This window comes from Dermatophagoides pteronyssinus, unplaced genomic scaffold, assembly GCF_027571235.1.
Source record: "Dermatophagoides pteronyssinus isolate colony J.1.1.1.1 unplaced genomic scaffold, Derpt_VIB-CSIC_2022.12 sq0008, whole genome shotgun sequence".
NCBI classification, from domain to species: Eukaryota; Metazoa; Arthropoda; class Arachnida; order Sarcoptiformes; family Pyroglyphidae; genus Dermatophagoides; species Dermatophagoides pteronyssinus.
Window position 1 is genome coordinate 1,400,933 of NW_027461532.1, and position 25,947 is coordinate 1,426,879.

The 25,947-nt window shown below is 28.4% G+C and overlaps 8 protein-coding genes and 1 non-coding gene across 9 annotated transcripts; 6 read left to right on the forward strand and 3 right to left on the reverse strand.

Moving 5' to 3' along the window:
- Positions 1-57: 57 nt before the first annotated feature.
- LOC142645196 (uncharacterized) lies at positions 58-817 on the forward strand. The gene has a single exon (XM_075820911.1). It carries the CDS (start codon positions 176-178, stop codon positions 491-493), a length of 318 nt encoding a protein of 105 aa, XP_075677026.1. The 5' UTR covers positions 58-175; the 3' UTR covers positions 494-817.
- A 325-nt stretch (positions 818-1,142) lies between these two features.
- LOC113788982 (uncharacterized) lies at positions 1,143-2,898 on the forward strand. The gene is made up of 2 exons (XM_027338460.2): positions 1,143-1,603; positions 1,672-2,898. Exons 1-2 carry the CDS (start codon positions 1,286-1,288, stop codon positions 2,752-2,754), a joined length of 1,401 nt encoding a protein of 466 aa, XP_027194261.2. The 5' UTR covers positions 1,143-1,285; the 3' UTR covers positions 2,755-2,898.
- Positions 2,899-3,020: 122 nt separating this feature from the next.
- On the forward strand, positions 3,021-3,225 carry TRNAL-CAA (transfer RNA leucine (anticodon CAA)). The gene is made up of 2 exons: positions 3,021-3,058; positions 3,180-3,225. It is a non-coding gene; the product is annotated as a tRNA-Leu (tRNA).
- Sptz (zinc finger FYVE-type containing 26 spastizin) lies at positions 3,030-11,866 on the forward strand. Its single transcript, XM_027338412.2, has 3 exons — positions 3,030-8,773; positions 8,848-11,034; positions 11,166-11,866. The coding sequence occupies exons 1-3, from the start codon at positions 3,560-3,562 to the stop codon at positions 11,778-11,780; spliced, it is 8,016 nt and encodes a 2,671-aa protein (XP_027194213.2). The 5' UTR covers positions 3,030-3,559; the 3' UTR covers positions 11,781-11,866.
- A 1,949-nt stretch (positions 11,867-13,815) lies between these two features.
- LOC113788986 (tubulin beta chain) lies at positions 13,816-15,885 on the reverse strand. The gene is made up of 4 exons (XM_075821056.1): positions 15,705-15,885; positions 15,161-15,591; positions 14,225-15,058; positions 13,816-14,162 (listed from the first exon to the last, which is right to left on the reverse strand). The coding sequence occupies exons 2-4, from the start codon at positions 15,483-15,485 to the stop codon at positions 13,981-13,983; spliced, it is 1,341 nt and encodes a 446-aa protein (XP_075677171.1). The 5' UTR covers positions 15,486-15,591; positions 15,705-15,885; the 3' UTR covers positions 13,816-13,980.
- A 2,023-nt stretch (positions 15,886-17,908) lies between these two features.
- On the reverse strand, positions 17,909-19,199 carry LOC113788932 (uncharacterized). Its single transcript, XM_075821065.1, has 3 exons — positions 18,943-19,199; positions 18,263-18,871; positions 17,909-18,199 (listed from the first exon to the last, which is right to left on the reverse strand). The coding sequence occupies exons 1-3, from the start codon at positions 19,091-19,093 to the stop codon at positions 17,928-17,930; spliced, it is 1,032 nt and encodes a 343-aa protein (XP_075677180.1). The 5' UTR covers positions 19,094-19,199; the 3' UTR covers positions 17,909-17,927.
- A 218-nt stretch (positions 19,200-19,417) lies between these two features.
- Positions 19,418-21,108, forward strand: LOC113788941 (tubulin-specific chaperone E-like). The gene is made up of 2 exons (XM_027338411.2): positions 19,418-20,260; positions 20,333-21,108. Exons 1-2 carry the CDS (start codon positions 19,626-19,628, stop codon positions 21,048-21,050), a joined length of 1,353 nt encoding a protein of 450 aa, XP_027194212.2. The 5' UTR covers positions 19,418-19,625; the 3' UTR covers positions 21,051-21,108.
- LOC113789044 (uncharacterized) lies at positions 21,069-23,135 on the reverse strand. The gene is made up of 5 exons (XM_075821066.1): positions 22,749-23,135; positions 22,590-22,662; positions 22,422-22,518; positions 22,170-22,311; positions 21,069-22,107 (listed from the first exon to the last, which is right to left on the reverse strand). Exons 1-5 carry the CDS (start codon positions 22,785-22,787, stop codon positions 21,466-21,468), a joined length of 993 nt encoding a protein of 330 aa, XP_075677181.1. The 5' UTR covers positions 22,788-23,135; the 3' UTR covers positions 21,069-21,465.
- A 366-nt stretch (positions 23,136-23,501) lies between these two features.
- On the forward strand, positions 23,502-25,933 carry LOC113789060 (gastrulation defective protein 1 homolog). The gene is made up of 2 exons (XM_075821063.1): positions 23,502-24,195; positions 24,267-25,933. Exons 1-2 carry the CDS (start codon positions 23,589-23,591, stop codon positions 25,850-25,852), a joined length of 2,193 nt encoding a protein of 730 aa, XP_075677178.1. The 5' UTR covers positions 23,502-23,588; the 3' UTR covers positions 25,853-25,933.
- The last annotated feature ends 14 nt before the right edge of the window (positions 25,934-25,947 follow it).

Genomic DNA, 25,947 nt, shown 5'->3' on the forward strand with positions numbered 1-25,947 from the left:
GATTGGTTTTTCTCCCACAATTATAAAAGTTGAAAAACAAGTTTCGAATTTAAAACGTTCAAGTTTCTGTCGTTGAAAGTAAAAGCAGGTTTCATTTTTTTTTTGTTTTTTTTCTTGAAATTATTTGACACAACTTTCTTCGTTTGACAACAACAACAACAACAACAGGAAAAAGATGGTAGATATAATGACGACTATATTAACAACAACAACAACAACAACAACAAAAAATCTATTAGAATCGAGTGATGATGATCTAACAACAGTAACACCAGCAACATCAGCAACCGATTATATTAATCCAGGATTACCAGCATGGATTATAATTGTAATGACAATAGTAATAATAATTGGTTTATCAATGATTATTTATGTTGTACGATTATTATTAATCGATCGACAACGTCGTCAACAACAACAACAACGACCATCATCATCCGTATATCCATCATCAGCATCAAATCAAAAACGAAATGGATCAAGAAATAGATAAAAAAAGAAAAATGATTCGAAGAGATTTTTTTTTTAAATAAATATAATAATTTCATTTCAAAACGAAACGTAAAAAAAATCGTTATTTTCAAAATAAAAAAAAATTGGTATTTAAAAAAAAAAGATTCATTGCAAATGGCCATCACAACAACAACCAACCAGTATTCTATCAATTTATGAAAATGGAATTTTTTTTTTTTGCTAATTAAAAATTCATTTTCAATATTTTTTTGTTTTTGTTTTTTGTTTATCATTTCTTCCAAAAGATCGATATCGATAACCACCACCATCACTATCGAATATAAGAATTCGAATTCGAATGATTCGATTTTTGGAAATCTTTGGGAAAACAGATTTTTTTTTATTAATAAATTGATTTATTAGGATGTTTTTCATTTTAAATGAATTCAATATAGAAGAAAGAAAGTAAGAAAAAAATTCATGGTCATCCTGAAGAATTGTAATAAGAAAAAAATTCATTAATCGATGATAATGATCAATCAATAAATGTACACTGATTGTATGGTGTGTGTGTGTGAGTGCGATTACAATCGAAAATGTTGAAAGATTTCAACAGGTTTTTTCTTTTTCTCTTTTTTTCATTGGATGTTCTTTTTTTTGGTTTCCAATCTTTTTTTGGTTTTCATTTGAAAAGTAATCGATATTTCATTTAAGATTCTCATTTCATATCGATTTGACAAAAATTTTTGGTTTAATTATTTTGTGCGCATTTCGTTTCATCAATTCGTTTCAATTTGTGTTAATTGATTGATTAATTTAAACAAACAAAAAGATGATATTAAAACAATTAATAATAATAATGGCTACATTAGCCATTGTTTGTTATTGTCAATTACCCGGTACCGGTATTATACGTAAATTAACACCAAATCAACAAAAAATTATGGATACAATTGATAAACGTACCGATCAGATAACACAATTTTTATCCATTGCTAATCTACAACCGAATGAAACATTTTCAAAATTATTTCCATCATTATCGAAAATAAGTTTAAGTAAAATTAAAGAATGTTATGATATGTCTGTTAAGGATGAAGAATATAATTTTTTTGATCAAAATCTTGCATCAACACTTCGTACATATTATGTAATTATAATTTGATTTGATTTTGATTTTCAAATTTTCAAATTTTTAAATTTTTTTTAAATTTGTAGAAAAATTTCCCAGAAAATTTTGATGTAAAACAATTTCCAAAACGTATGAAAAATCTATTCGATTCAATGATGCAAATTGCAAATTATACAATAGCCTGTTTTGCGGATATTGGTGAATATCAACTTGGTCTAACACAGCTATCCGATTGGGATGATAAAGAATATAAAATATTATTGGGTGAAAAAATATCCAATAATATTGATAATGATTATAATAATCGTAAACAAGGAAAATCATCAAGAAGTGGTAATCGTTCACCATCATTAGGATCATTGAATCCATTATCAGGTAATCGAAATCGTGGTGGTGGTGGCAGCAGTGGTAATAATGGTGGACGTTTACGTTTAAAACGTGCAATTGAAGTTGCCGATGAATGTAAAGCTAAAAATCGTGATAAATTACCAAAAACATTTGATTGGCGAAAAAAAGGTATGGTTACTGAACCAAAATTTCAAAGTAAATGCGGTAGCTGTTGGGCATTTGTATCAACATCAATAGTTGAAAGTGCATATCTAATCAATGGTTTAACTAAAAATAAAAGTTTTGATCTAAGTGAACAAGAATTGATTGATTGTGCAAAGAAAAATGGTAAAGGATGTAATGGTGGTACAGCAATAGATTCATTCAATTATATGCTTACCGTTGATGGTCTTACTGATGAATCATCATATCCATATGAATCAAAAGATGGAAATTGTCGTGGAACGAAAAAAAATCGTGCTGCTGTTATCGATGATTATTGTGTTCGTGGAAAATATGTAACATTGAATGGAAAAAAAGAAGAATTATCCGATGAAGAAATACAATATTTAATTAAAGAATTTGGACCAGTTTATAGTACAATCAATGCAGATGATTTGGCTAATATGAAAAATTTAAAAAAAGGTGTTTATAAAAATAAAAAATGTGATAAGAAAACCAATCATGCAATCGTTATTGTTGGTTGGGATGAAAAAGCATGGATTGTTAAAAATAGTTGGGGTACTGGTTGGGGTGATAAAGGATTTTTCCGTATGAAACGTGGTGAAAATTTATGCGGTATTAATACCTATATTATATTTCCATTGGTTGGACTTGAATGATTTTTAAATTCGATTTGAATTTATTGATTTTTTTTATCTGTTGATGTTGATGATGATGATGATGATGAAAAATCACTAACAAAAATGTTTGTTTGTTTTTTGCCAATATTTTTCAATAAAAATAAAATGTTATTTTCTGATCAAGTTTTTATATTCTTTTGCTTTGCGTTTTTTTTTTTGGTGGAGAATTTCATTTGAAATTTTTTTTCTTAAATTCTTAAGAATTCAATCAAAGATGTTTGTTAATCAATAACATATAACTTCCCGTCAGGATGGCCGAGCGGTCTAAGGCGCTGGTCTCAAGTTAGTTTAACTTGACATTCGGATGATTAACAAATTGTTGATTATCATCGATATGTCTAATGGGTTGATGACAACAAACAGCACACAACCTTACATCACACTTAACACTGTGACGTAGAGGATACCAGTCAACATTTGTTGGCGTGGGTTCGAATCCCACTCCTGACATAAGATTAAAAATTTTTTTTTCTTCTTTTTCAATATCATCTGTGATGACTTGTTGCATTAAAAGTTGATAGCCAAAGATTTTTTTTCACCCAAAAAAAATCCGAATAACACCCATCAATTTTTTTCTTGTTTTGATAAAATGGAATGAAAAAAATACACCTAATACTCAATACTGATTGTGTGGATACAGACGATATGTTGTTGTTGATGTTTGGATTTTTGTAAACATTCGAATCGAATGCGCCGAATTTTTGTTGTTGTTGTTCCAATTGGAACTTTTTTTCATTCAAAATTTTTTCATTGATTTTTTTGAGATTTTTTTAAAGATATAATTATGCAACAATCATCATTATTTCGGGCAATTTCATTAGATAAAACTTTGACACAATTACAACAACAGATTGAATTGGCAAGTAAAATTGGTAATTATACATTTATCAATGAAATTGCCATTGAAAATTTTATTAAAAATGTGATCATCATCAACAACAACAACAACGACGAATCATTACTATTGTTCGATAAACAATATCGTAATCATATAAATAGTTTATTAAGCTATTTGGTTTATTTGTTTGAAACAAATTCCGATTCAAATAAACAATGGCTTATACATTTGATGGTGAGAAAATTTTTCGATTCCAAATCAAATATTGATGATATTATATCGAATGTGGATCTTAAGCAAAAAATTCGATTATTAGCCGATCAAAATTATATAAATTTATCAATAATATGTTCATCAAAATTACCAGAATTACATCCATATGCAATAGATTTTTATCAACGTCGAAAAATAATAACCATCAATAATGAATCGTTGGCCGAAGATAATGAAATTATTCAATCATTGTGTGTAAAATTACGAAATTCATTGTTTCAAGATCCACGAACGACCGCTATTGTTATGAATATTTTAGCCATTGTTTATGATGATCAAAATTTCAAATGCCAATCGAAAACAAATTATTTTGAAAAAATCTACTCACAAGCATTGATACATACATTGAAGAATCAGAATCGACAATTAATGTTGAAAATATTACTTTGTTGTCCAGATTCTGTTTTCGATAATGATGATGATGATAATCTAATCAAACAGATTATCGATTGTTTACGATCATTGAAAACAACCACAACGACAACAACCGAAACAACAACATCAATTAAATCATTGGTTGAATCAGAATTGGTTTTAATGTCATTATATTCATATGGATTATTTGCACATAGTAAACGTTTTATTCAATTTATTGCCGATATAAGTCATCAACAACGACAATATGATAATTTAATTATTGATTCTGATCATAGATTTTTCAATCTCAAACAATCATTTTTATTAGCTGTTGAAGATCGAAAACATTTTCTACGTACATTTATGGATTATTATTATTCGATTAATTCGAAACAATTGGATGAAATGACAATATCGTTATCGTTAAAATCCAGAATTATTCTAACAATATTATCATTATATCATATTATTAATAATCATGAAGATTCGGGTCGAATGCAAGAAAAAATTTCTAAAATTGAAACAAATCTTTGTTCAATGTTTGAACATTTAAATCATCATCAAAGTGAAACAAACCGTGATGAATATTTCATTCGTATTGTGAATAAATTGGATTTTGTATTTAAATTTGCCGATTGGTGTTGTTCATCATCGAATTCGAATAACAACAACAACTTAAATCATGAACGTTCAACATTTCGTTTGGAAATTATTGCTGGTTTAATGACCGGTACAACACCGTTAAAAATTCTATCAAATTATAATTTTTTTCATTTAAATCGATCGAATAATAAGGATGATAATGATGATCAATTATCGATTAATAATGATAATATCTGTGATAATTATATTTGTGATCTAATCGAACATTTTGATCATAATATGGCAATAATTTTAAAAGGATTTATTATTATACGTTTAGTTTTTTCCTGTATATTTTTTGCTAATGATCGAATCAATTTTTTGGAAAAATTTATTACAAACATTTCGAATCGTTTACAAAATCTTTTACAAGAATTGAATATCCTTGAATTTCGTATGGAAATAATGGAAAATTTATTTTGTTTATTATTTTTAACAAAAAATGATTTAAAAATTAATGATAAAAATAATGGTGATAATGGTAATCATCATTGTTTCAAATCTGATGATGATGAAGATTATTTGGATGAAACAATATCGCCAACAAAATCATCGAATAATGTTAATAATCAAAAATCCAATCGTCATAAATCAATAATGATACAATCAATTAGTAATTTTTCTACCGCAAATTTTATCTGTCCAAATTGGTTGATACCAAAATTATTGGAAGTTCTTGAAACAATGTTATATAAAACAAATTCCGATCTTTTTAATTCATCGAAACAGCAATCAACAACAGCAACTAATGATGATAATGAAATATGGCAAGAAAATCTAAAACGAAGAATATCACGTTTGCTTGAATATGTAAGTGATGCACGATTTCGTTATGATGTTATTCGACCTGCATTTTTTCGACAAACATCATCATCATCAACAGCAACCACAATGATGGATTCTGGATTACAATCGACAGATCCTGAACAATCGCAACAGCAACAAATGGATTATCCAAATCGACATTATTCAATATCAACAAGTAGTGAAAATGATTATAAACAACAAACAAATTCGGATACATCATTAATATCATGTATGTTAGCATCATATCAACAGCTATTATGTTATACATTAGCCGAAAATCGTTTGGATAGTTCAAGACAGATTGCAAAATTATTTGCTAATGATTTAAAAAATTCTAAACCATATAAAGAGCTACAATTATTGGATTATTTTTTGGAATTTCATCAACAAGTTTGTAATATTCAACAGAAATTTATTGATCATTCATCGATAAATTATCAACATCATCATGATGATAATAATGAAATTGGCAACAATAATAATAATCAGAATAGATTAAAGATTGATGATATTACAACATTCGGTATACGATCATCATGTATACAATCATTATTATATGAAATGTTAATGAAAATGGATACAATTGAAATTGAAACAAAAATTATATTCATGTTAGATTATGCATTATCATCAAGTCCATCATTAGAAATTGCACAATCAATTTTGGAATCAGTATTTATCAATAATAATAATCTATTTGAACAATTTAAACAATCATCATCATCATCATCATCGTTGGATGAAACGAATAAAATTCTACCTGAAAAAGTAGAAAATTTTATTCATGATATACAGAAATTTATTAAAAATCTTGGACAACATATCGATATTAGTCAAATATCATTGAATGAATATCTTGAAAAATCATTAACATTATCATCGTTTATGGATGTAAAAATATTCATTGATACATTACAAATTGAAACGGAATTATGTCGATGGTATTATCGTTTTCAATCATTATTAATTGAAATTGAACATCAAATAATTGATGATCCAGATATTCTATTGAATTCTGAACAAAATCAATTGAATCAAATAAAATCAAATGATTTGAATCATATTTATGATCGATTAATGGCAAATTGTCCATTAGGTAAATATCAATATATGAAAGCATTATATTATTATGTTTGTAAAGTGAATAATGCATTAGTTGAATGTCGAAAACGTGATATTCGAATTATTGATGATGATGATAATAAACATAATCAAACTATTGATACATCCATGATTTGTTCATCATCAAATTTTTCTATTCTTAAACAAAGTCCATCAGCAATTTTATGTTCGATGGTGATAAAAAGTAAAATTTCACCAAAAATTATCGATGATCTAGCACAGGTAATGAAAGTTAATCTTATTGGTGTTTTATGTTCAGTATTTTGTCCAACAATTCCAAGTACATTTCTACCACATTCATCAATTGAATTTACTATAACCGAATTATGTCAGCCATCAATTTCCGAATTGATTAAATTATATTTTCAAGGTGCAAAAATTTTTCATCAAAAATTAAATAGTAATAATATTGTTATTAATGATTATTTTGCTGATGAACGACAATACGATCTATCATCATCATCATCGGCCAATATTAATGATTCGATTGATTTTCAACCGATCATCAATCAAGATGTTTTGAATTATTTTCACAGTAAATGTCCAATTTTAGTTGAAATTCTTCGTCTTCTTGATTGGTTAGATGATTCACAAATTGCTAACATTACCAATATTGGATCGACAAATGTACAATTGTTCGATGGATCACCGATACATCGATGGTTAGATTTGATTCGAAAAAATTTTCATTATAATGATCTAAGAAAATCATCATTATTGTTGGCATTTTATGCACGAATTCCAGCCGGTCAAAATGTTGTTATCAAAACACTTGAACATTATACAGCCAATCGAAATTTTATTCAAGTTTATCGTCTATTTCGTATGATTGAAGATTTTTCAACTATTGCTGATCAAACACCCAAACAATTTTCACCACTTTCTACTGGACATTTTTATACAAGTTTTCAAATATTTCAGAATGCAATTCTAGCTTGTTTAGCATTCATTAAAGAAGATGCTAAATATATTTTTCAAATTCATCATGATCCTCGTATGAAAGCTGAATTAATTCTTTGCCTATTGGATTCGTTTGAAATTTATGAACAAACATTTTATGCTACACGATTGATTCGATTAGGTTTACAAAATATTCGTAATGATGAATTAAATTTCGGTATCGATGTATCGGAAGGAAAATCAAAATTAACAATAATGTTAAAACAAATTGAATTCTATGCTTCAGTTGGCCAATTGACCGGATTAAAATCATGGAAATCTGCAAGAAATAATCTTGAAACAATCGATGTTTTAACTATAATCAAAACACGAAAACGTTATTCACTAGCAATCGATTGGTTTGATATTCATGGTTTTGAAAATGATACTGCCGATTTATTAATTGAATTATTAATCTATGCATATAGTGAACAAAATGATTATATACCATTGAAACGATTATTTCAAAGATTTTTGGATGATCCAAAATCAAATAATGTTATTATTATAACTGAAAAAATATTGAATCAAACAGAAAATCTTGATCTAAGAATTTTTCTCATTGATTTTCTCATACAATTTCATCGAAAATGTGGAAGTTACGTAATGATCGATCAATATGAACGTCATCGTTTAGGTATTGAAATGGTTCGATTATTAAGTCGAAAAATTCAATCAGATTATCTGGATCTAATACCAATACCATTACTTATTGTTGAACAATTACTGATGAATAGTGAAATTGAATCATTAGATCGTATTATTAATCAATATAAATTAATTTGTGCTGATGATTTAGTGGAAAAATATGCACAAAAATCTGTTTATATTGAATTATATGATTCAAATTCATTCGATGGTTCAGATATGACAATAATTTCATCCGATTCATCAATGATGATGGCTGGAAAAAATGTTCAACCATTTTTTATACCACAAACAATACCATCAAAAGATCAATGGGTATCGGATCAATCGAAAACACATTGTATGTTATGTCAAATTGTTCGTTTTGGAATGGTAAATAGATTATGAAATACTTTTTTTCTTTGAGTTGAATTTCTTAACCATTTTTTCTTATTGTTCATTTTTAGATTAATCGTCGTCATCATTGTCGACGTTGTGGTCGTATTGTTTGTAATGGTTGTTCATCGAATGCTATACTTATTATCGAAATTAATCCAAATATTCCTGTTCGTGTTTGTGATGATTGTTTTAATTGGTCAACAAAAATTCAAACAAATCGTAAGATTAGTACAAATTCATTGGATCAACAACAGCAACAACAATCGATGAGTTCAAATAATTGTCGTACACAATGGAAATTATCAATCGTTGATGATACTTATAATCAAAATCGTCGTTCAGAATTTTCATATGAATCAAGTCCAAGTGTATCACTTTGTTTAGCTATTTTACGTTTACATTCGAACAAAACAAAAAGCTGTAAATTTATTATCGATAAAATTTGTGCACCATTAATTGAAACAATATCATCACGTAATGTTGATTCAACATTATTGATTGAAATGATACGTTCATTATTGATTTCAACACGTGTTGCATTTGATGATGATGATCATCATTCGATTAATAATAATAATACAAATCAATCATCATCATCATCATCAAGTGATATTGAACAATTGAATCGGTATCTAGATCGATTAGATGTAATAAGAATGTTGATTAATGCAAATTATGGAAGTAAAGAAATGATTGGTTTAGTATTGAATAATAATATACAAAAATTACAGGAAAAATTACTTGAAGCCGAACGATTTGAATTGACGATTGATATAGCAAAAAAATATGGTTATGAATATAGTTCGATTTGGAAATCATGGGCATTAATTTCGTTAAAATATTTTCATTTTGCTGAAGCACGGCAAAAATTTGGCCGTTATTTTGATCAGGTTAAACGATTTTCGGATATACAGAAAACATTGCATATGATTATCGAAACATTAGTATCGGTGAATTCGACTAGTTTGACAACGATTTCGATTAAAGATAAATGTTCAAGAATTATTTTCGGTCAATTTGATTTTTTTACCGATACTACTGCGTTAGCACACAATACATCCAATAGCTCCAAAATGGTAAACAATACAAACATATCAACATTGGTGAATCATCAACTAAAACCACGAATATTACAAGAAATTGTTTATTATCTTGAAACATATGGATCCAAAGATGATCAATTACAATTTTATGTTAGTCATTTTTATTGGAAAGAAGCTATTGATTCATTTTTGCGACAACCGCCATCATCATCATCATCATCATCATCAACGAATGTTAAAGAAACTAAATCAAATATGGTAAATAATTTCCTTGAAAAAATTTTCATTCCAGCTCAGATAAATGGACATTTAAGTGAATTATTTGCAGCAATACGTTTGATCGATCCAAAACAACAACAACTTGGATCATCATTAATACATATCTGTAAATATCTTGATCGTAATGAATCATTTCATACACTTTATCGTGTTCAAATTTTTATGAATGATTATCTACGGGCTGCTATTACACAGATTAATCATTTTTTCCTATCATCAACAATATTATTTACAAATTTTCAATCATCAAATGATTTGAATCAATCAAATAATAATAATCATGATCAGGATTTAAATAATTTTGAATTATTATTTAATCGTATATCATATCTGGAAAAGGCTAAAGATTATTGTAATATGTATCTACATAATTTTGATTTTATACGTTTAAAACGTGGATGTCTTTCGGTGGATAAAAAAGATGTTTACAAACAGATTCGTTTGATTGAATTACAAATCGATATACTGAGACGATTTAGACGAAGAAAAATTTTATTTCCAGTTACAATCATTATGAACAACGATAATGTTGATGAATTGGAAAATCAATTTAAAAAATCAAAAACTTATCGATCATCCACATCTACTCCATTGATATTATCCGCATATGCATTGGCATATTTACAGCGACAAATTTGGCAACAATTTTCATCATCATCATCATTGATGGAACAAACGGAACAAAAATCATCATCATCATCATTACGATTACCATATCCACCTACATTATTGGAACATGATCCGATAAGAAAAAGTTTAATCACAGGTTTTGTCATTTTATATTATGGTCAGAATAAAAATATTTCATCATCAACTACCACCAATACAGCAACAGTTGGCCGTAATGAAACTATACATAATGATGATGATGATAATAATGTTGATGATGTTGATATTGAAGATGGATTTCGTTGTGCATTACGTATTATACAGGTATAAATCTTTTTTTTTTCTGTCTAGATTCTTATTTGATTAATGTTTCTCTCAAAATGCAACATTGGCGTAGGATGTAAAAAGAAAAATGTCTATTTTTGAACTAATTTTTATTTTATTTTTTTGATTAGGATCATCATCTAAATGAAAAGCTAATATTTCGAATGTGTACAATGTTTTTGATTGCCCAACATTTGGAAAGAAATTCTAATGTGGAAAAAATTTCCAATGATTTGAGACAATTATTATCATTTATTCAACCAACATTGTCATCATCAAAGGCTACGATTAATGTTGATGATAATGATGATAAAAATGATGGCAATAATGATAATAAGGATCGTTTAGATTCGGAAAAAATATCGATATCATCACAAAAGATTGAACAATTATCGACCGATGATATAATATTTGATTTATTACATTTTATTGAATCTATCATGACAGTTTTGATTCGTCTTTCCAATTCACAATTAGATCCAATCACTATAATCAATGGATTGACACGTTCGAAATTATCTGAATTAAAAGAATCTATAATCAAATTAATTGTTGATGATAATCGTCGTATTGATGCATATCTTCAGGTGGGAAAATTAAAATTAGCCTATCTATTAGCTGCACAATTAGGACTGGCAGCCAATATTGAACATGTATTAATGGCGGCTCGTGATGCTAATGATCAACATTATGTAAAAATTTGTGAAATGTGGTTAAAAAAGAATACAGCAACAACGATGATATGAATGTAATAATAATAATTATAAATCATTTCCATTTAAATTTTAGAAAATAAACTGTGATCAACCAACAAAAAAAAACAGAACCGAAACAGATTATTTGTGTTAATCATAAACGAAATTTTACTGTATTTTTGTGTTATAAGAAAAACATTCATCATCAACATTTTGGTCGGAATCGGGTAAAATTCATTGACGACGTCGAAGAAAACAACAACGATGATGATGAACAGCAGCAACATTGAAGTCCACTGACCTCAACCAACCAACCAATTTATATTTAGTATAGATTTGGTTGTTTGTTTCGCCAAATGCCTGTCAATGATTGTCGTAACAAGTTCTTTCGGAAAATTTATTCGGACAATTTTTTTTTATTTAGTTTATTGCCTGGACAGTCTTCCCCAATTTTTTTCCTCATTTTGTCTATGTGTTTGTGATTGGCCAGAATTAACCCGAAAAAAAATGGAACCAAATACAAACACACACAGTATATGTACTGATTTGATTGATTGCTACAGCATTCATTCATTCATTCATTCATTCATTCATTTATTCATTTACTCGGACAAGAAAGGCGTTGGCGTACAAACTTGTACGATGATGATGATGATGATGATGATGGCAACGGTATAATGGTAATGGTAATAATCAGCATGGAAATTACCGGAAAACAAAAAAAAACAAACTATATTTATACCATATGATGATGATGATGATGAAGAGAATATTTTCTATATCAAATAAAACATGATGATGACATGGTGGTAGTATAAAGCAGTCAACAAACTTTTTTTTTGGACAAATCAAAACAGGGAATCAATGATCATGATGATGATTTTAAACCAAAATTTTATTGTTTTCAAACGTTTTTTTTCGAGCTAACTTGAAAGTCAAAAAATCAAATTCAATTTTTTTTTGTTTCTTTAAAAAAAATTGTGCAAATCATCATCATCATCATCATTGATTATGATCGATGAACAATCAATCATTGTGTTCAATAATGATGATGATGATGATGATCATGTTCTTTATTTCAACAAAAAAAAAATCGAATAGCTTCCGAACAATCATAAACCGGTGGCAATCGATAGTGTTGTTTTTTTTCAAAACAACTATCGATTGATTTCCTTTCCTTTCCTTTCATCTCATTTCTTTGTCTATGGTTAATATTGGTGTGTCTCCTCTCTTTCATCATAATCATTTTTAATCATAAATTACAAATCAGTTTTTGTTTTTGGTGTTTGTATCAATTTTCATCATTATCATGCTCTCTCTCTCACTATATATATAGTTGATTGGTTATGTTGTTTTGGCTACAATATCAATCTCAATCAATCAATACTTTTTTCTTTGGTAAAGCCTTTTGAAATGAATGAATGAAATGATCGTTTTGTTATTGTTGTTGGTTGGTTGGTTGGTTGTTGGCTACCCATTTAGACACCATTTTTTTTTGTTGTATAACATACATACAAAGATCAAAGCGAGACACAGACAAACAAGTTGATCGTTGATGATGATACATGAAAAAAAATGTAATATCTATTTTTATATTTACAAAATATCGTTAAACCGATCATCATCATTCAACTTTGACGACGACGACAATAACAACAACCAGCGACAATGATGATGATGATGAGGATGATCAAAATTAACATTGACTTGTTGTTAGTTGTAGTCGTCGTAGTCATATCTGATAAATGGAAAAAACTTGGAAAAGGATAACCACAAAGAGATGATCTTTTTTTTTATCATCTCGTTTATGCAAGACTTCAGGAAATTATTGCCCAAATTAAAAGCATTCGATTTTGTTTCGTTTATGGAATTTGATTTAATCATTTTTTTTGTTTCATGTTTGAAAATCAAATCAAATCATTAGTTCATGGTAAATTAATAATAAAAGAAATTATAATCAAGGTAAGAAATGAAATTAATGAATGAATGGTTGTTGAAATAATGAAAATCAAATTTGATAAATCATAATGAATGCGGTTCGTGTGTGTTTTGTGTTGTCAAAATTCAAATTTGAAAGGCTACAAAATTTAAAAAAATTTCTGCTTGTTTATTTTAAAAAAAATGAAATCAATTAAAATTGAAAGTGCAGATATTAAAACTAAAAAAACTGTTCCGGTTTTTGTGTGAGGTGTATGTTTAATTTCTTGTATGTTTGTTTTAGCAAGCGCTTTTCAAATGTTCAAGTGTGAATTTAAGCTTCTTGTTGGGGATCTTCTTCCTCTTCGAATTCACCTTCATCTTCAGCTGTAGCTTCTTGGTATTGCTGATATTCGCTGACCAAATCATTCATGTTTGATTCGGCTTCAGTGAATTCCATTTCATCCATACCTTCACCAGTATACCAATGCAAGAAAGCTTTTCGTCGGAACATAGCTATTTTGAAAAACAAATTGTTACAATGTTGTACTCATTTGTTATGTGGGAAAAAAACTTACCAGTAAATTGTTCAGAGATACGACGGAATAATTCTTGGATGGCAGTCGAATTGCCAATAAATGTGGCCGACATTTTCAAACCTCGTGGTGGAATATCGCAAACGGCAGTTTTAACATTGTTTGGAATCCATTCAACAAAGTATGAACTGTTTTTGTTCTGTACGTTCAACATTTGTTCATCAACTTCTTTCATTGACATACGGCCACGGAAGATGGCAGCGACAGTCAAATAACGACCATGTCGTGGATCGCAAGCTGCCATCATATTTTTAGAGTCGAACATCTGTTGGGTCAATTCAGGTACAGTCAATGCACGATATAGTTGTGAACCTCGTGATGTTAATGGAGCAAAGCCAGGCATAAAGAAATGTAAACGTGGGAACGGTACCATATTGACAGCCAATTTTCGGAGATCAGCATTCAATTGACCAGGGAATCGAAGACAGGTTGTAACACCAGACATTGTTACAGAGACCAAATGATTTAGATCACCATAGGTGGGTGTGGTCAATTTCAATGTTCGGAAACAAATGTCATACAATGCTTCGTTATCAATACAAAATGTTTCATCAGTATTTTCGACTAATTGATGTACAGAAAGTGTGGCATTATAAGGTTCAACAACAGTATCAGAAACTTTTGGTGATGGTACAACCGAAAATGTGTTCATTATACGATCTGGATATTCTTCACGAATTTTCGAAATGAGCAATGTACCCATACCGGATCCGGTACCACCGCCCAATGAATGAGTCATTTGAAAACCTTGGAGACAATCGCAACCTTCAGCTTCTTTGCGGACAACATCAAGAACAGCGTCTACAAGTTCGGCACCTGATTATCATAGGATTAATAATAATGTTAGGAAATTATCAAATTGATGATGTAATTATAGCGCTCTTAACGGAAAATAGTAAAAAACAATCAAATTCTTACCTTCAGTGTAATGTCCCTTTGCCCAATTGTTACCGGCACCACTTTGGCCGAAAACAAAATTATCAGGTCGGAAAAGATGTCCAAATGGACCTGAACGAACCGAATCCATGGTGCCGGGTTCAAGATCGACAAGAACGGCACGTGGCACGTATTTACCATTCGAAGCTTCATTATAATAAACATTAATTCGTTCCAATTGTAAATCACTATCGCCACGATATGAACCACTTGGATCGATACCATGTTCATCAGAGATGACTTCCCAGAATTTCGAACCAATTTGATTACCACATTGGCCGGCTTGAATATGAACGATTTCACGCATTTTGTTTTATGTTTTGGTGATTAAAACGAATAAGAAAATGAAGATGACAATCAAATCAAACGATTGTAAATACTAATATAATGTATGATATTTATCAAACAAATGGCTATTTGTTTTATATCAGGAGAAAAAAGTGAAAAAAACAAAAAAAAAGAAGTTAGTAATGATGACGCGATATAAATCTATGTAGTTTTGCAAGAGAGCAAAAAGAAAACTAACCGAATTTTTCTTCAAATAATTAATTTGGATGATGATGATCGGTTTGAAATATCCGTGAAAATTAATATTTTAAAAAAAGTGAAGAAAAATTCAGTGCAATATGGAGAATAATGATAAAACAAAAGCGAAAAAAAAAAAAGAAATTCAACGATCGAAAAATCAAAAAAACTTTTCTTTTTGTTATAAGCGGTGTGCTTGAAGGAAACGACGGTTATAAATGAAATGGTTGTTGGCGGCCAACACTGTGGTAGCTATTATTTTGTTCGAAAATTCAATTTGAAAGCAGAAAAAAAAACAACGTAGAAGTGGTTCAAATTAATGTTATTAATATCAAGATTGGTGGCGACTCTATCGTTTCAGTTTAATTTTTTTTTGACATAATGCAGTATGCGCGCGCGCAATTTTGATCAACAAAAAAAAAAAAAATCCAACGGCTTCTTGTTAACAAAAACGAACAAAAAATGGGCGCGACAATGAAGGACAGACAGACAGATGAGTCACTGACGTTAACGTTGAATAAATAAAGATACACCGCATTTGACCACTACTACAAAAATGACACATGTGTGGGTCATTTCGAACAAAAGAAAATGAGATAGTGGTGTAATGGGGGGAGAGAATATTGGGCTTGGCATTCGGTTGGTTGGTCGATGATGGTTTCTGATGATAATATTCGTGGTCAATTTTTTTATAAGGGGTTCATCGCAATTTTCCAATTTGATGATAATTGATTGAAATGCGCGTGAAAATTGGTTTGCATAAAAAAAGCAACGATTTTTTTTTGCGCTTTTTTGCATGTGGCATGTGTGAAGGACGAATTTATCGAAATAATCGATTATAACGAGAAGGATTTAGTTGTTTAAAATCTTAATCTGTAAAATAAAAATCCGGGTAATGTTTTGTTTTTTTGGATTATTGCATCAAGATAATAAATAATTATGATGCCGGTGTCTATGTGTGATCCTGATTTATATTGGATTTATTATTGTCAAGATTTTTTTTTACAACTTTGTCGGTTAATGTTTAACCGTTGATTTTTTAAAGATAAAATTTCAAATCTTGTTTGTCATTTTGACAATGAAATTAATTTGTTTCTACAGAACAAAAAAAAAAGAGAAGATGATTAGGTTGTTTTCAATTCCATTCAATTAGAAAAAAAAACATTATCATTTTCTATAGAGACATCCACACCCGAATCATTGATTTCTTCAATATCGTCGAATATTGTTGTTGTTTCATTTCATTAGACATATTTGACACACTCACACGAAATAGCAATAACAACAACAAAAAAAACATTCGATTTCTTTTTACCATATTACGTTTTATGATTCATTCATTCAATGTTACACTACCGTAATTCAGAATAATTACACATGATATATACGCCCATGAATTATCATTGTTTTTTTTTCTCTATTTCGTTTCGAAGGATTTCTTTCCATTATTTTGTTGTTGTTGTTGTTGTTCCAAATTCGTTTCATTTATAATTTCATTCGTTGTTTGTTTGTTTGTTTCAATCATAATAATAATTTTTTTGTTTGTTTGTTTTTGTAAAAAATCTTGGTCGAAATGAATTCTCATAGAAACCGATGCGAGGTAACTCATGGTAACGTTCGATTTGAAAAAAAAATCGAACAGAAAAATATCCGTTTCTGAAATATTCTATAGATTGTACGCATGTGCATTTCGCTATTTTGAAACATACGAATTTTCGAAAAAAAATAACGAAAATATCCATTTATGGAAATTTTTGATGTTGATGATGATAATTTTTTTACAAAAAAAAATTAACACATCCGACAATAACCACAATTTAAAAATTACTACCATCATCATGTTTATGATCCATATAATATTCATTATATCATCATATCAATCACCTTACAAGATATCAAAGACACACACACACGTCACACCTTTTGATTGAATTAAGTTTTTTTTTATTATTATTTGGATCCAAGTATTTAATCCATAAACACATACTATCACGAACATGACCATTTTTGTTCATAATTTTTTTTTTTTTTTTGAACAAACATAACAAAAGGTGATGATGATGGTGGTGGGAGAATGAATAGAAAGTTGAAAATTAATAAATATATTTAGGTCATAATGTTTTGCCAAAAAAGAATTGAATCCTTTTTTTTTAAATGAAAAAAAAAATTTATTTCTCTGCCCATTTTTAATTATCATCATCATAATTTTTGTTGTTTTTTACGTTTATGAATGTGCACTTTTAACATGTTTTTTCAATGAAATCTCATAATTATATTGTTTTTGACAATATTGACAAGTGTACAACATTGTTGTTGTTTGATCTATTGCAATTCTTTTTGTTTGATTATCATTGGAACTGACGCCTCCACTGTTTGATGATGATGATGATGGTACAATTTTCGATAATCGATTTAAAATTATCGAATTGGTTTGTTGTTGTTGTTGTTGTTTTCGATTCATATTTGAATTCGATTGTTTTACCATTGTTTCATCAGCTGAATTAAGAGGAATGAAAAAAAATTTTATCAGAAAGGATTCCTGATTTGTAATTAACATACGTTTCATAAAATATTTATTCATCATTGATGATGGTCCCGGTTCGTTATCCCGATGATCATCATCATCATCTGAATTATTTAATAATCGTTTTTTAAGTAAATTTTTTGATGAATTTTCAATCACCGTTTTAGATGATGATGATGATGATGATTGTTGTTGTTGTTGTTGTTGTTGATCTTTTAATAATTTATCTTTATCTTGATTATCAATTTTAATCTTATCAATATTATTATCATTATCATCATTATTAAAAATAACAATATTATCCGAAATACCCAATTTGAATGCAGCAGAAATTATTGCTAATTTTCTTTCTTCATTATCGATTGTAATTGAACCAAAATAAATAATTTTCAATAAATCATCCATAATTTTCGCTGGAATATCGATAAATATTGACATTGATTGTTGTCGATTATTATTATCATCATTATGGTGATGATTACAAAAATAATGATGAAAAAATTTTGAATATAATGATAATATTAAACGATGACAATCGAATTTTAAATATTTTTCATCCAATTCTTGATGATCATCATTATTATTATCGATAAGTAAATTTAATGTTTCTGTTGATGATATATCATCACGTTGCATTGATGAAACTTATTATTTGAAAAAAAGATTCATTCGAATCAATTTTGAATATTGAAAAACAAGACAAAAACAAACTTACTTTTATTATGATCACCAACATTACCACTATTATCATCATCTTTTAAACAATGACAATAAATAACACAATCGGTTAGAATTTTTTTTCGATATGAATCGATAAAAAATTCACGTATTTTGTTTTCATTTTCATTTAATCGTATTTGTATCATGATTAGAATTTGAGCACCACGATTCGTTTGTCTGTGTGTGTATGCAACAAACGGTCAATTGACAAACAAACAAACCAAAAAAAAAAAAAATGCCAAGTTAAATAAGAACAAAACCTTATCATCGATGTCATGGTGATCCGACAATCAACAAGCCAGCCAGCCAAAAAGTGAAAGAAAAATTCCTAGGAATCATCATTAATATAATATTCATTGGAAAAAAAAGAATGAAATAACTAAATTTATTATCATTATCATTATAACAAAAAATAACGGTTGTTGGGTGGTGGAATTGGAGAATTTTACAAAATTTGATTACTTTTGATTTTGGCTATTTGATAATTTTCGAATCTTTTTTTTTCATTTGGAAAAAAATTAGAATGAAAAAGATTGTGGAAATGGTGCTGCCATCTGCTTTTTAGTGGAATAATTTGAAGATTTTCATTTTGACATGTGATTTTTTGTTTGTTTGTTTGTTTGCATTTTGCGATAAATATTTGTTTTTATTTTGGATTTTTTAGACAATAACCGAATAATGAATAATCGAAAATCATTTATTGATGCATTATATTCTAAATATTGTGATGATGATGATGATGAAACCGTAATTGATCTACCACAATTGGATGGACATCGACGTGTTTGTGAATGGGTTGGTATGGAAATGATTAAAAATCAATTGAAAAATTTAAATAATTTACGATGGATCGATTTATCCGATCAACAAATTGATCGACCATATAATGATGATAATGATTTTGATCAAAATCAATTTCATCTACCAAAAGCTTGTTCATTATATTTGGCAAAAAATTTCCTAACAAATTGGTTGGATATTGCTAAAATTATTAAATTAACACCATTGATTGAAGAATTAATTTTATCATCCAATCCATTACGGCCACCAAGTGATAAAGAAATTGTTGAAATTTGTGATCATTTTAAACGATTAAAAGCAATTATTCTTGGTGATCTTAATTATGATTGGTCATCATTACTTCAATGTTCAAAATTATGGCCAACAATCGAACGAATCAGTTTATTTGAAAATCAAATTCAAACTATACAAATTGTTGATAATAATCAATTTGAAAATTTAAAATTTCTTAGCCTTTCCAAAAATCCTATATCCGATTGGAATGAAATTTGTATGCTTGGAAAATTACCAAAGTAATGTTGTTTTGTTTACCAAAAAAAAAACCTTTAATTAAAATGATTTTTTTTCATTGTTTTGTTTTCCAGATTAGAAACACTTGAATTACCAAATTGTCAAATTAAAATGATAAGATTCAATGAAAATAATCTTTTCTCTAAACTTCAATACTTGGATTTATCATATAATCAGATTAATGATTGGCAATCGATTGCCGAATTAAATAAACTTTTATCATTGAAAATATTATTATTAAAACGAAATCCATTATTCGATACGAATGAATATTATCATAATTTTAATTTTATTATATCACGTATACGACGATTAGAAAAATTGGATCGTGAACCAATTAAAAAAGAATCCCGTAATGATGGTGAAAAATATTATCTACGAATGATTTATCCAGAATATTTAGAAAGCTATAAAAATCCTAAAACACTTTTGAAATTTCTTGATGAAAATCCTTGTTTTCAACAAATACTTTCCGAATTAGGTGAACCAATTATTGCAAAAAATTTAACTAAACAAGAAAAAATACAACAAAATTTTATTCATCTAAATATTTATGATGAACAAAATCCCGATCAATCAAGAAAATTTTTACGAAAACAAATACCAATTACAATGAAAGTTTTTAATCTTAAATTTATGTTAAAACATTTATTACATTTATCCGATGAATTTGAATTATTAGTAAAATCAATTGATAATAATTGGCACTATGAAGAAATAATGGAAGATCGTAATGATGTTTGTGCATATTGTATTGATGATAATGTTGGAATTTTTGTTAAAAGAATTTAAAGAAAAAGCAAAAAAAAATTGATTAATAAATATATAAATTTTATTTTTTTAAAATCAATCAATTTGTGTGTGTGTGTGTAACACAGGCGGCAATAACAATTCCAATGGTTAGTAAAATTGTATTGAAATGGAAAATGTTTTTTGTTTTTTGGCACAAAAATGTTTAATGTGTGTATAATGTCCGTTTTGAATTTCTATGGCAATTTCTTAATTTGTTTCTTTAATTGATGATCATAATTGTAGTGGTGTTGGTGGTGGAAAAAGCGCACTTTTCATTTAGGCTACTTATCGGTGTGTCCAAGGTTATCTTTATTGTTGTTGTTGTTATTGTCGAGGTTTTTCACAAATTAATTCGATTTAGAAGATCGAAAGATAAAAAGGCATTGATTATTTGATTCAAATCATTTTTAAAACATTATCGTTTTAGATTGGAAAAAGGTCGATTAGGACGTGATAATCTTGGTGAATTTTTTGTTGTACGTATTGTTGTTGTTGTTGTTGATCCTAAATTTAATAAATTGGAAGTACTTGTTGATATCGTTGATGAATGATGATTTTTTACACTTTCATCACCATCATCATCATCATCATAATGATTATTATTGTTTTGATGATGATGATGATTAATTGAGGAAAGTTGAAAAATATTTCCTACATTTGTTCGTCGTCGTTGTTGACATGATGATGATGGTGACTGTTTTTGTTGATTTTCCAATGTTGGTAAAAAACAATTCGATGATGATGTTGATGTTGATGATGATGATGAAGATGATGATGTAGTTGATGATGTTGATTGTTTAAGTATACGTTTTAGAATATCATCATCATTATCATCACCAGCATTTTGACCGCCGCAAGGTCGATAACCACAAACATCATCATCGTCATCACCATAGTTATCGTTATCATTATTTTTATCATCTAAATCACGCATACTATTTTCCAATGCAATAGGTATTAGAAATTCTTTCGGTATACAACGTTCCAAAAATGGTACACAAGTAGATAGATAGGCTAATCGATTTATCCATGGTGGTAATGGTTTACCACAAAGATACTAATAAATGAAAAAAAAAATATTTAAAAATTTTTTACAAACAAAAAAAAATCAACACATACTTTTAAAAATGAATCAGAAAAATGATTACAATTTTTATGTAATAAATGATATTTATCTCCTTTAAATTCTTTACCAAATTCTTTAATAATTTGTCTAACATCTTCACGTTGAAAATCAGTATGGCCAATCAATATTGATTTCCTATTTTGAATGAAATAAATAAATAAAAAAAATTTTTGTTGTTTGTTTGTTTGTTGATTAGATTATAATTTCCTATCTAAAATGATAAAAAATAAATATATATGAATTACTTGAATTTAAATGTTTCTTCACCCAATGCAATCACATCTTTTGGTTCGATTTCAAATATACCGGAAAAATCTAACGGATGTCCACCATATGCATATTCTGTTGTTGTTGTTAGATGATCGTGATTAATCGATGAGAATTTTTTTTTTTTGAAAATTACAAAAACAAACCTGAATCAAAAACTTCAACACCGGTATGATAAATACCGATACCCAATGATGATGAATATTGATTGATTGATGCCTGATTTTTTTAAAAAAATGCATGAAATCATCATATTAATAAAATGATAATAATTTTAATCAATCAATCAATTAATCAATACAAACCATATCATAAACGTTAAGATATACAGGTTGTTGTGCCATATTATTTTTTTTTCTTAAATAAATGATGAACAAATGATGATGATGATGATCTTATATTTATAATGTTCTTGTTGGTTGAAAAACACCAGCAGCAAATTATTATTATTTTTCCTAAAGTCACAATATGATTGATGGTGATATGATGTTGTTGTTCATGAAATCAAATTTCTTCAATTGATTTTTTTTTGTTTGGTTGAACCAAACAGCTGTTAAAGATGTTTTACTATAGTATCTTTCTCAAAATCAATGCTGCAGCAATTGATATCATATCATATATGGGCAATGAATAATGAATAATTATCTGTCAAATGTTTAGTTCAAATTGATTTCATTCATGATCAATGATGTTTACAAAACAAAATGGAAAATGATAAAGTAATAATTACTATAAAATCTATAAATTGATTGAAAATCAATAAATTTGCTATATTGAATTTGAACACATAAAATTGATTACTAATCAAATCATTTAGGAGAATTGAATATCCAGATCATTAAACGATTGATTATTGATTTGTAATTTGTATCAATGTTTGAACACAGATTGGAAATGAAATTAAAAAAAATTTTGAGTTCTACTCGACAACAACAACAACATTGAAAACAGACAACATATCGACAATAATAGTTTTGTGTTTATAATCATCAAAACGCGGACGTTTCATATCACTCAGGAAAAATTGATGGACATATATTTTTTTTGGATATTAGATGGCGCTACCTGATTATTTTTTTTTTTGGGTTTGTTATTATCATTCGGCGATTTTATTGCATTGTGGTGACAAATATTTTATTTAAAAAATGAATCAAATAAAATTCAAAATGGCTTTAAAGCCAAAATTATCGTTGGAAAAAACATCGATCAATGATGATAATAAAGATGATGATGATGACGAAATGATAAAAGTAATGGGATTTGGTACTTTTGGTTCGAAACGATCAACAATCAATAAACCTGATCAGGTTCAAAAATCAACAATCAAATCGACTGTTGTTGATAGTAGAGATGATAATAATGATGATGGAAATAAATCAAAACAATCATCAGATTCAGATAATAAAAAACAAACAAAAACTGCACGTAAATTCGATGTTGATGAAATGATGGGAAAATTTTATGAAAAATTACGTACCGATAATAATGAACCTGGATCATCATCGATGATCAATTCAATGAAAAATTCAAACAATGATGATGATAGTGATGAAGATAGTGATGATTGTTCACCTAAACCTCAAACATCGAATATCAATGATGATAATGAAGACGACGACGATGATGATGATGATGATTTAATAGGTCCTCCATTGCCTCCTGGATTTCAACCGAACGATGATTCAGTAAAAACCAAAAATAATTCTGATGCTGAAGATGATGATGATGATGGTCAATATGATCTAAACGATGGTAATTATAATTTGTCAAATGATTAATTAATTTTTTAAATTAACCATATTTCCTATCCTCTTTTACTTTAGATAATCGATATTCAGTATTACCAATATCGCATGAAATTGAATTAAAACATGGTAATAAATCTGTAACGGCATTAGCATTGGATCCGAATGGTGCCAGACTAGTTTCAGGTGGTATTGATTATGAAGTAAAATTTTGGGATTTTGGCGGTATGGATCAATCATTACAATCATTTCGAACGATTACACCATGTCAATCACATTCGATAAAACATTTAGAATTTTCTTCAAATGGTGAATTTATTCTAGTTATTTCAGGATCATGTATAGCTAAATTAATTGATCGTGATGGTTATGTAAAAGCTGAAACAATCAAAGGTGATCAATATATTTCCGATATGAAAAATACCAAAGGTCATATTGCAATGTTAAATTCTGGTTGTTGGCATCCATTGGAAAGAAATATATTTGCCACTTGTTCAAATGATGGTACATGTCGATTATGGGATACACAGGTTAATCTACGACAACATCATTCATTGATGCGTCCACGATCACAACATGGTTTACGTACACAGCCAAATGTTTGTGCATTTAGTTCGACAATGGGTGATTTGATTGCATTAGGTTGTGATGATGGTAGTGTACAGATGTGGGATACACGTAAATCATTTGTCAATACTTCACATTTAATTCGTGATGCTCATCAACATTCGACCGACATGTCATCATTAATGTTTGGCTATAATGGTATGACAATGGCAACACGTTCAACAGATAATACAATGAAATTATGGGATATGCGTATGGTAAGACAAACACGACCATTTGGAAGACAACGTTCGGAACCATTATTTGAATGGACTGGCCTATCGAATCGATATGCACAAACTGATTGTTCATTTTCACCGGATGATCGTTATCTAATGACTGCTACTAGTTGTGATGAACGTCCAAACAATTTAACCGATGAATGTGGTCAGCTACATTTTTATTCAACATCAACATTTGAATTAATACAAAAAATTGATGGTCGATTATCATCATCGAATATACGTGCTATATGGCATCCAAAATTAAATCAAATTGTAACAAGTGGATCGGATGGTTCTATTCAGATGTTTTATGATTTAAAATATTCTGTTCGTGGTGCATTATTATGTTCATTACGTAAAAAACGTAAACGTAAAGAAGTGTTTACAATGGCACAACCAACAATCATAACACCACATGCATTACCATTATTTAAACAGGAACGACGGAAATCACATTTTGTACAAATGTTAAAAGATCGTAAAGATCCAATTAAATCAAGAAGACCTGAATTACCTGTAACTGGATCCGGTTCAGGTGGACGTATTGCTGCACCAGGTAAAACATTTGCATCATTTATAGCACGTAATTTAGGTGTACGTGCTAAAATTGATGATAATGAAGATCCACGTGAAGCATTATTAAGACATGCAAAAGATGCTGAAGATAATCCATATTGGGTAACACCAGCATATCAACAAAATCAACCAAAAACAATATTTGCACAAGAACAATTGGATAATAAAAATGATGATGATGATGATGATGATAATAATAATGATGTCGATAATGATGGACCAAAAACAAAGAAACCTAAACCGCATATTCCAATTTAATTTGTAAAATTAATGAATTTATTTGTAAATAATAATTTTTAAAAGCAAAAAAATAAAATAAAATAAATGTTTTATCTATTATTTATATGTGAAAT

Bases quoted from the DNA above. Each gene is read 5' to 3' on its own strand.
- LOC113788982 (XM_027338460.2), top strand. From the start codon at position 1,286: ATGATATTAAAACAATTAATAATAATAATGGCTACATTAGCCATTGTT. The intron at 1,604-1,671 runs GTAATTATAATT...TTAAATTTGTAG, and splicing joins CAACACTTCGTACATATTAT to AAAAATTTCCCAGAAAATTT.
- LOC113788932 (XM_075821065.1), bottom strand. From the start codon at position 19,093: ATGATACAAATACGATTAAATGAAAATGAAAACAAAATACGTGAATTT. The intron at 18,872-18,942 runs GTAAGTTTGTTT...TCAAATAATAAG, and splicing joins TGTTGGTGATCATAATAAAA to TTTCATCAATGCAACGTGAT. The intron at 18,200-18,262 runs GTATGTTAATTA...CTCTTAATTCAG, and splicing joins GAATAAATATTTTATGAAAC to CTGATGAAACAATGGTAAAA.
- LOC113788986 (XM_075821056.1), bottom strand. From the start codon at position 15,485: ATGCGTGAAATCGTTCATATTCAAGCCGGCCAATGTGGTAATCAAATT. The intron at 15,059-15,160 runs GTAAGAATTTGA...TATGATAATCAG, and splicing joins AAAGGGACATTACACTGAAG to GTGCCGAACTTGTAGACGCT. The intron at 14,163-14,224 runs GTAAGTTTTTTT...TTTTCAAAATAG, and splicing joins TATCTCTGAACAATTTACTG to CTATGTTCCGACGAAAAGCT.
- Sptz (XM_027338412.2), top strand. From the start codon at position 3,560: ATGCAACAATCATCATTATTTCGGGCAATTTCATTAGATAAAACTTTG. The intron at 8,774-8,847 runs GTAAATAGATTA...GTTCATTTTTAG, and splicing joins AAATTGTTCGTTTTGGAATG to ATTAATCGTCGTCATCATTG. The intron at 11,035-11,165 runs GTATAAATCTTT...TTTTTTGATTAG, and splicing joins GTGCATTACGTATTATACAG to GATCATCATCTAAATGAAAA.
- LOC113788941 (XM_027338411.2), top strand. From the start codon at position 19,626: ATGAATAATCGAAAATCATTTATTGATGCATTATATTCTAAATATTGT. The intron at 20,261-20,332 runs GTAATGTTGTTT...TTTGTTTTCCAG, and splicing joins ATGCTTGGAAAATTACCAAA to ATTAGAAACACTTGAATTAC.
- LOC142645196 (XM_075820911.1), top strand. From the start codon at position 176: ATGGTAGATATAATGACGACTATATTAACAACAACAACAACAACAACA.
- LOC113789044 (XM_075821066.1), bottom strand. From the start codon at position 22,787: ATGGCACAACAACCTGTATATCTTAACGTTTATGATATG. The intron at 22,663-22,748 runs GTTTGTATTGAT...TAAAAAAATCAG, and splicing joins ATCTTAACGTTTATGATATG to GCATCAATCAATCAATATTC. The intron at 22,312-22,421 runs GTAATTCATATA...CATTCAAAATAG, and splicing joins GAAGAAACATTTAAATTCAA to GAAATCAATATTGATTGGCC.
- LOC113789060 (XM_075821063.1), top strand. From the start codon at position 23,589: ATGAATCAAATAAAATTCAAAATGGCTTTAAAGCCAAAATTATCGTTG. The intron at 24,196-24,266 runs GTAATTATAATT...CTTTTACTTTAG, and splicing joins TCAATATGATCTAAACGATG to ATAATCGATATTCAGTATTA.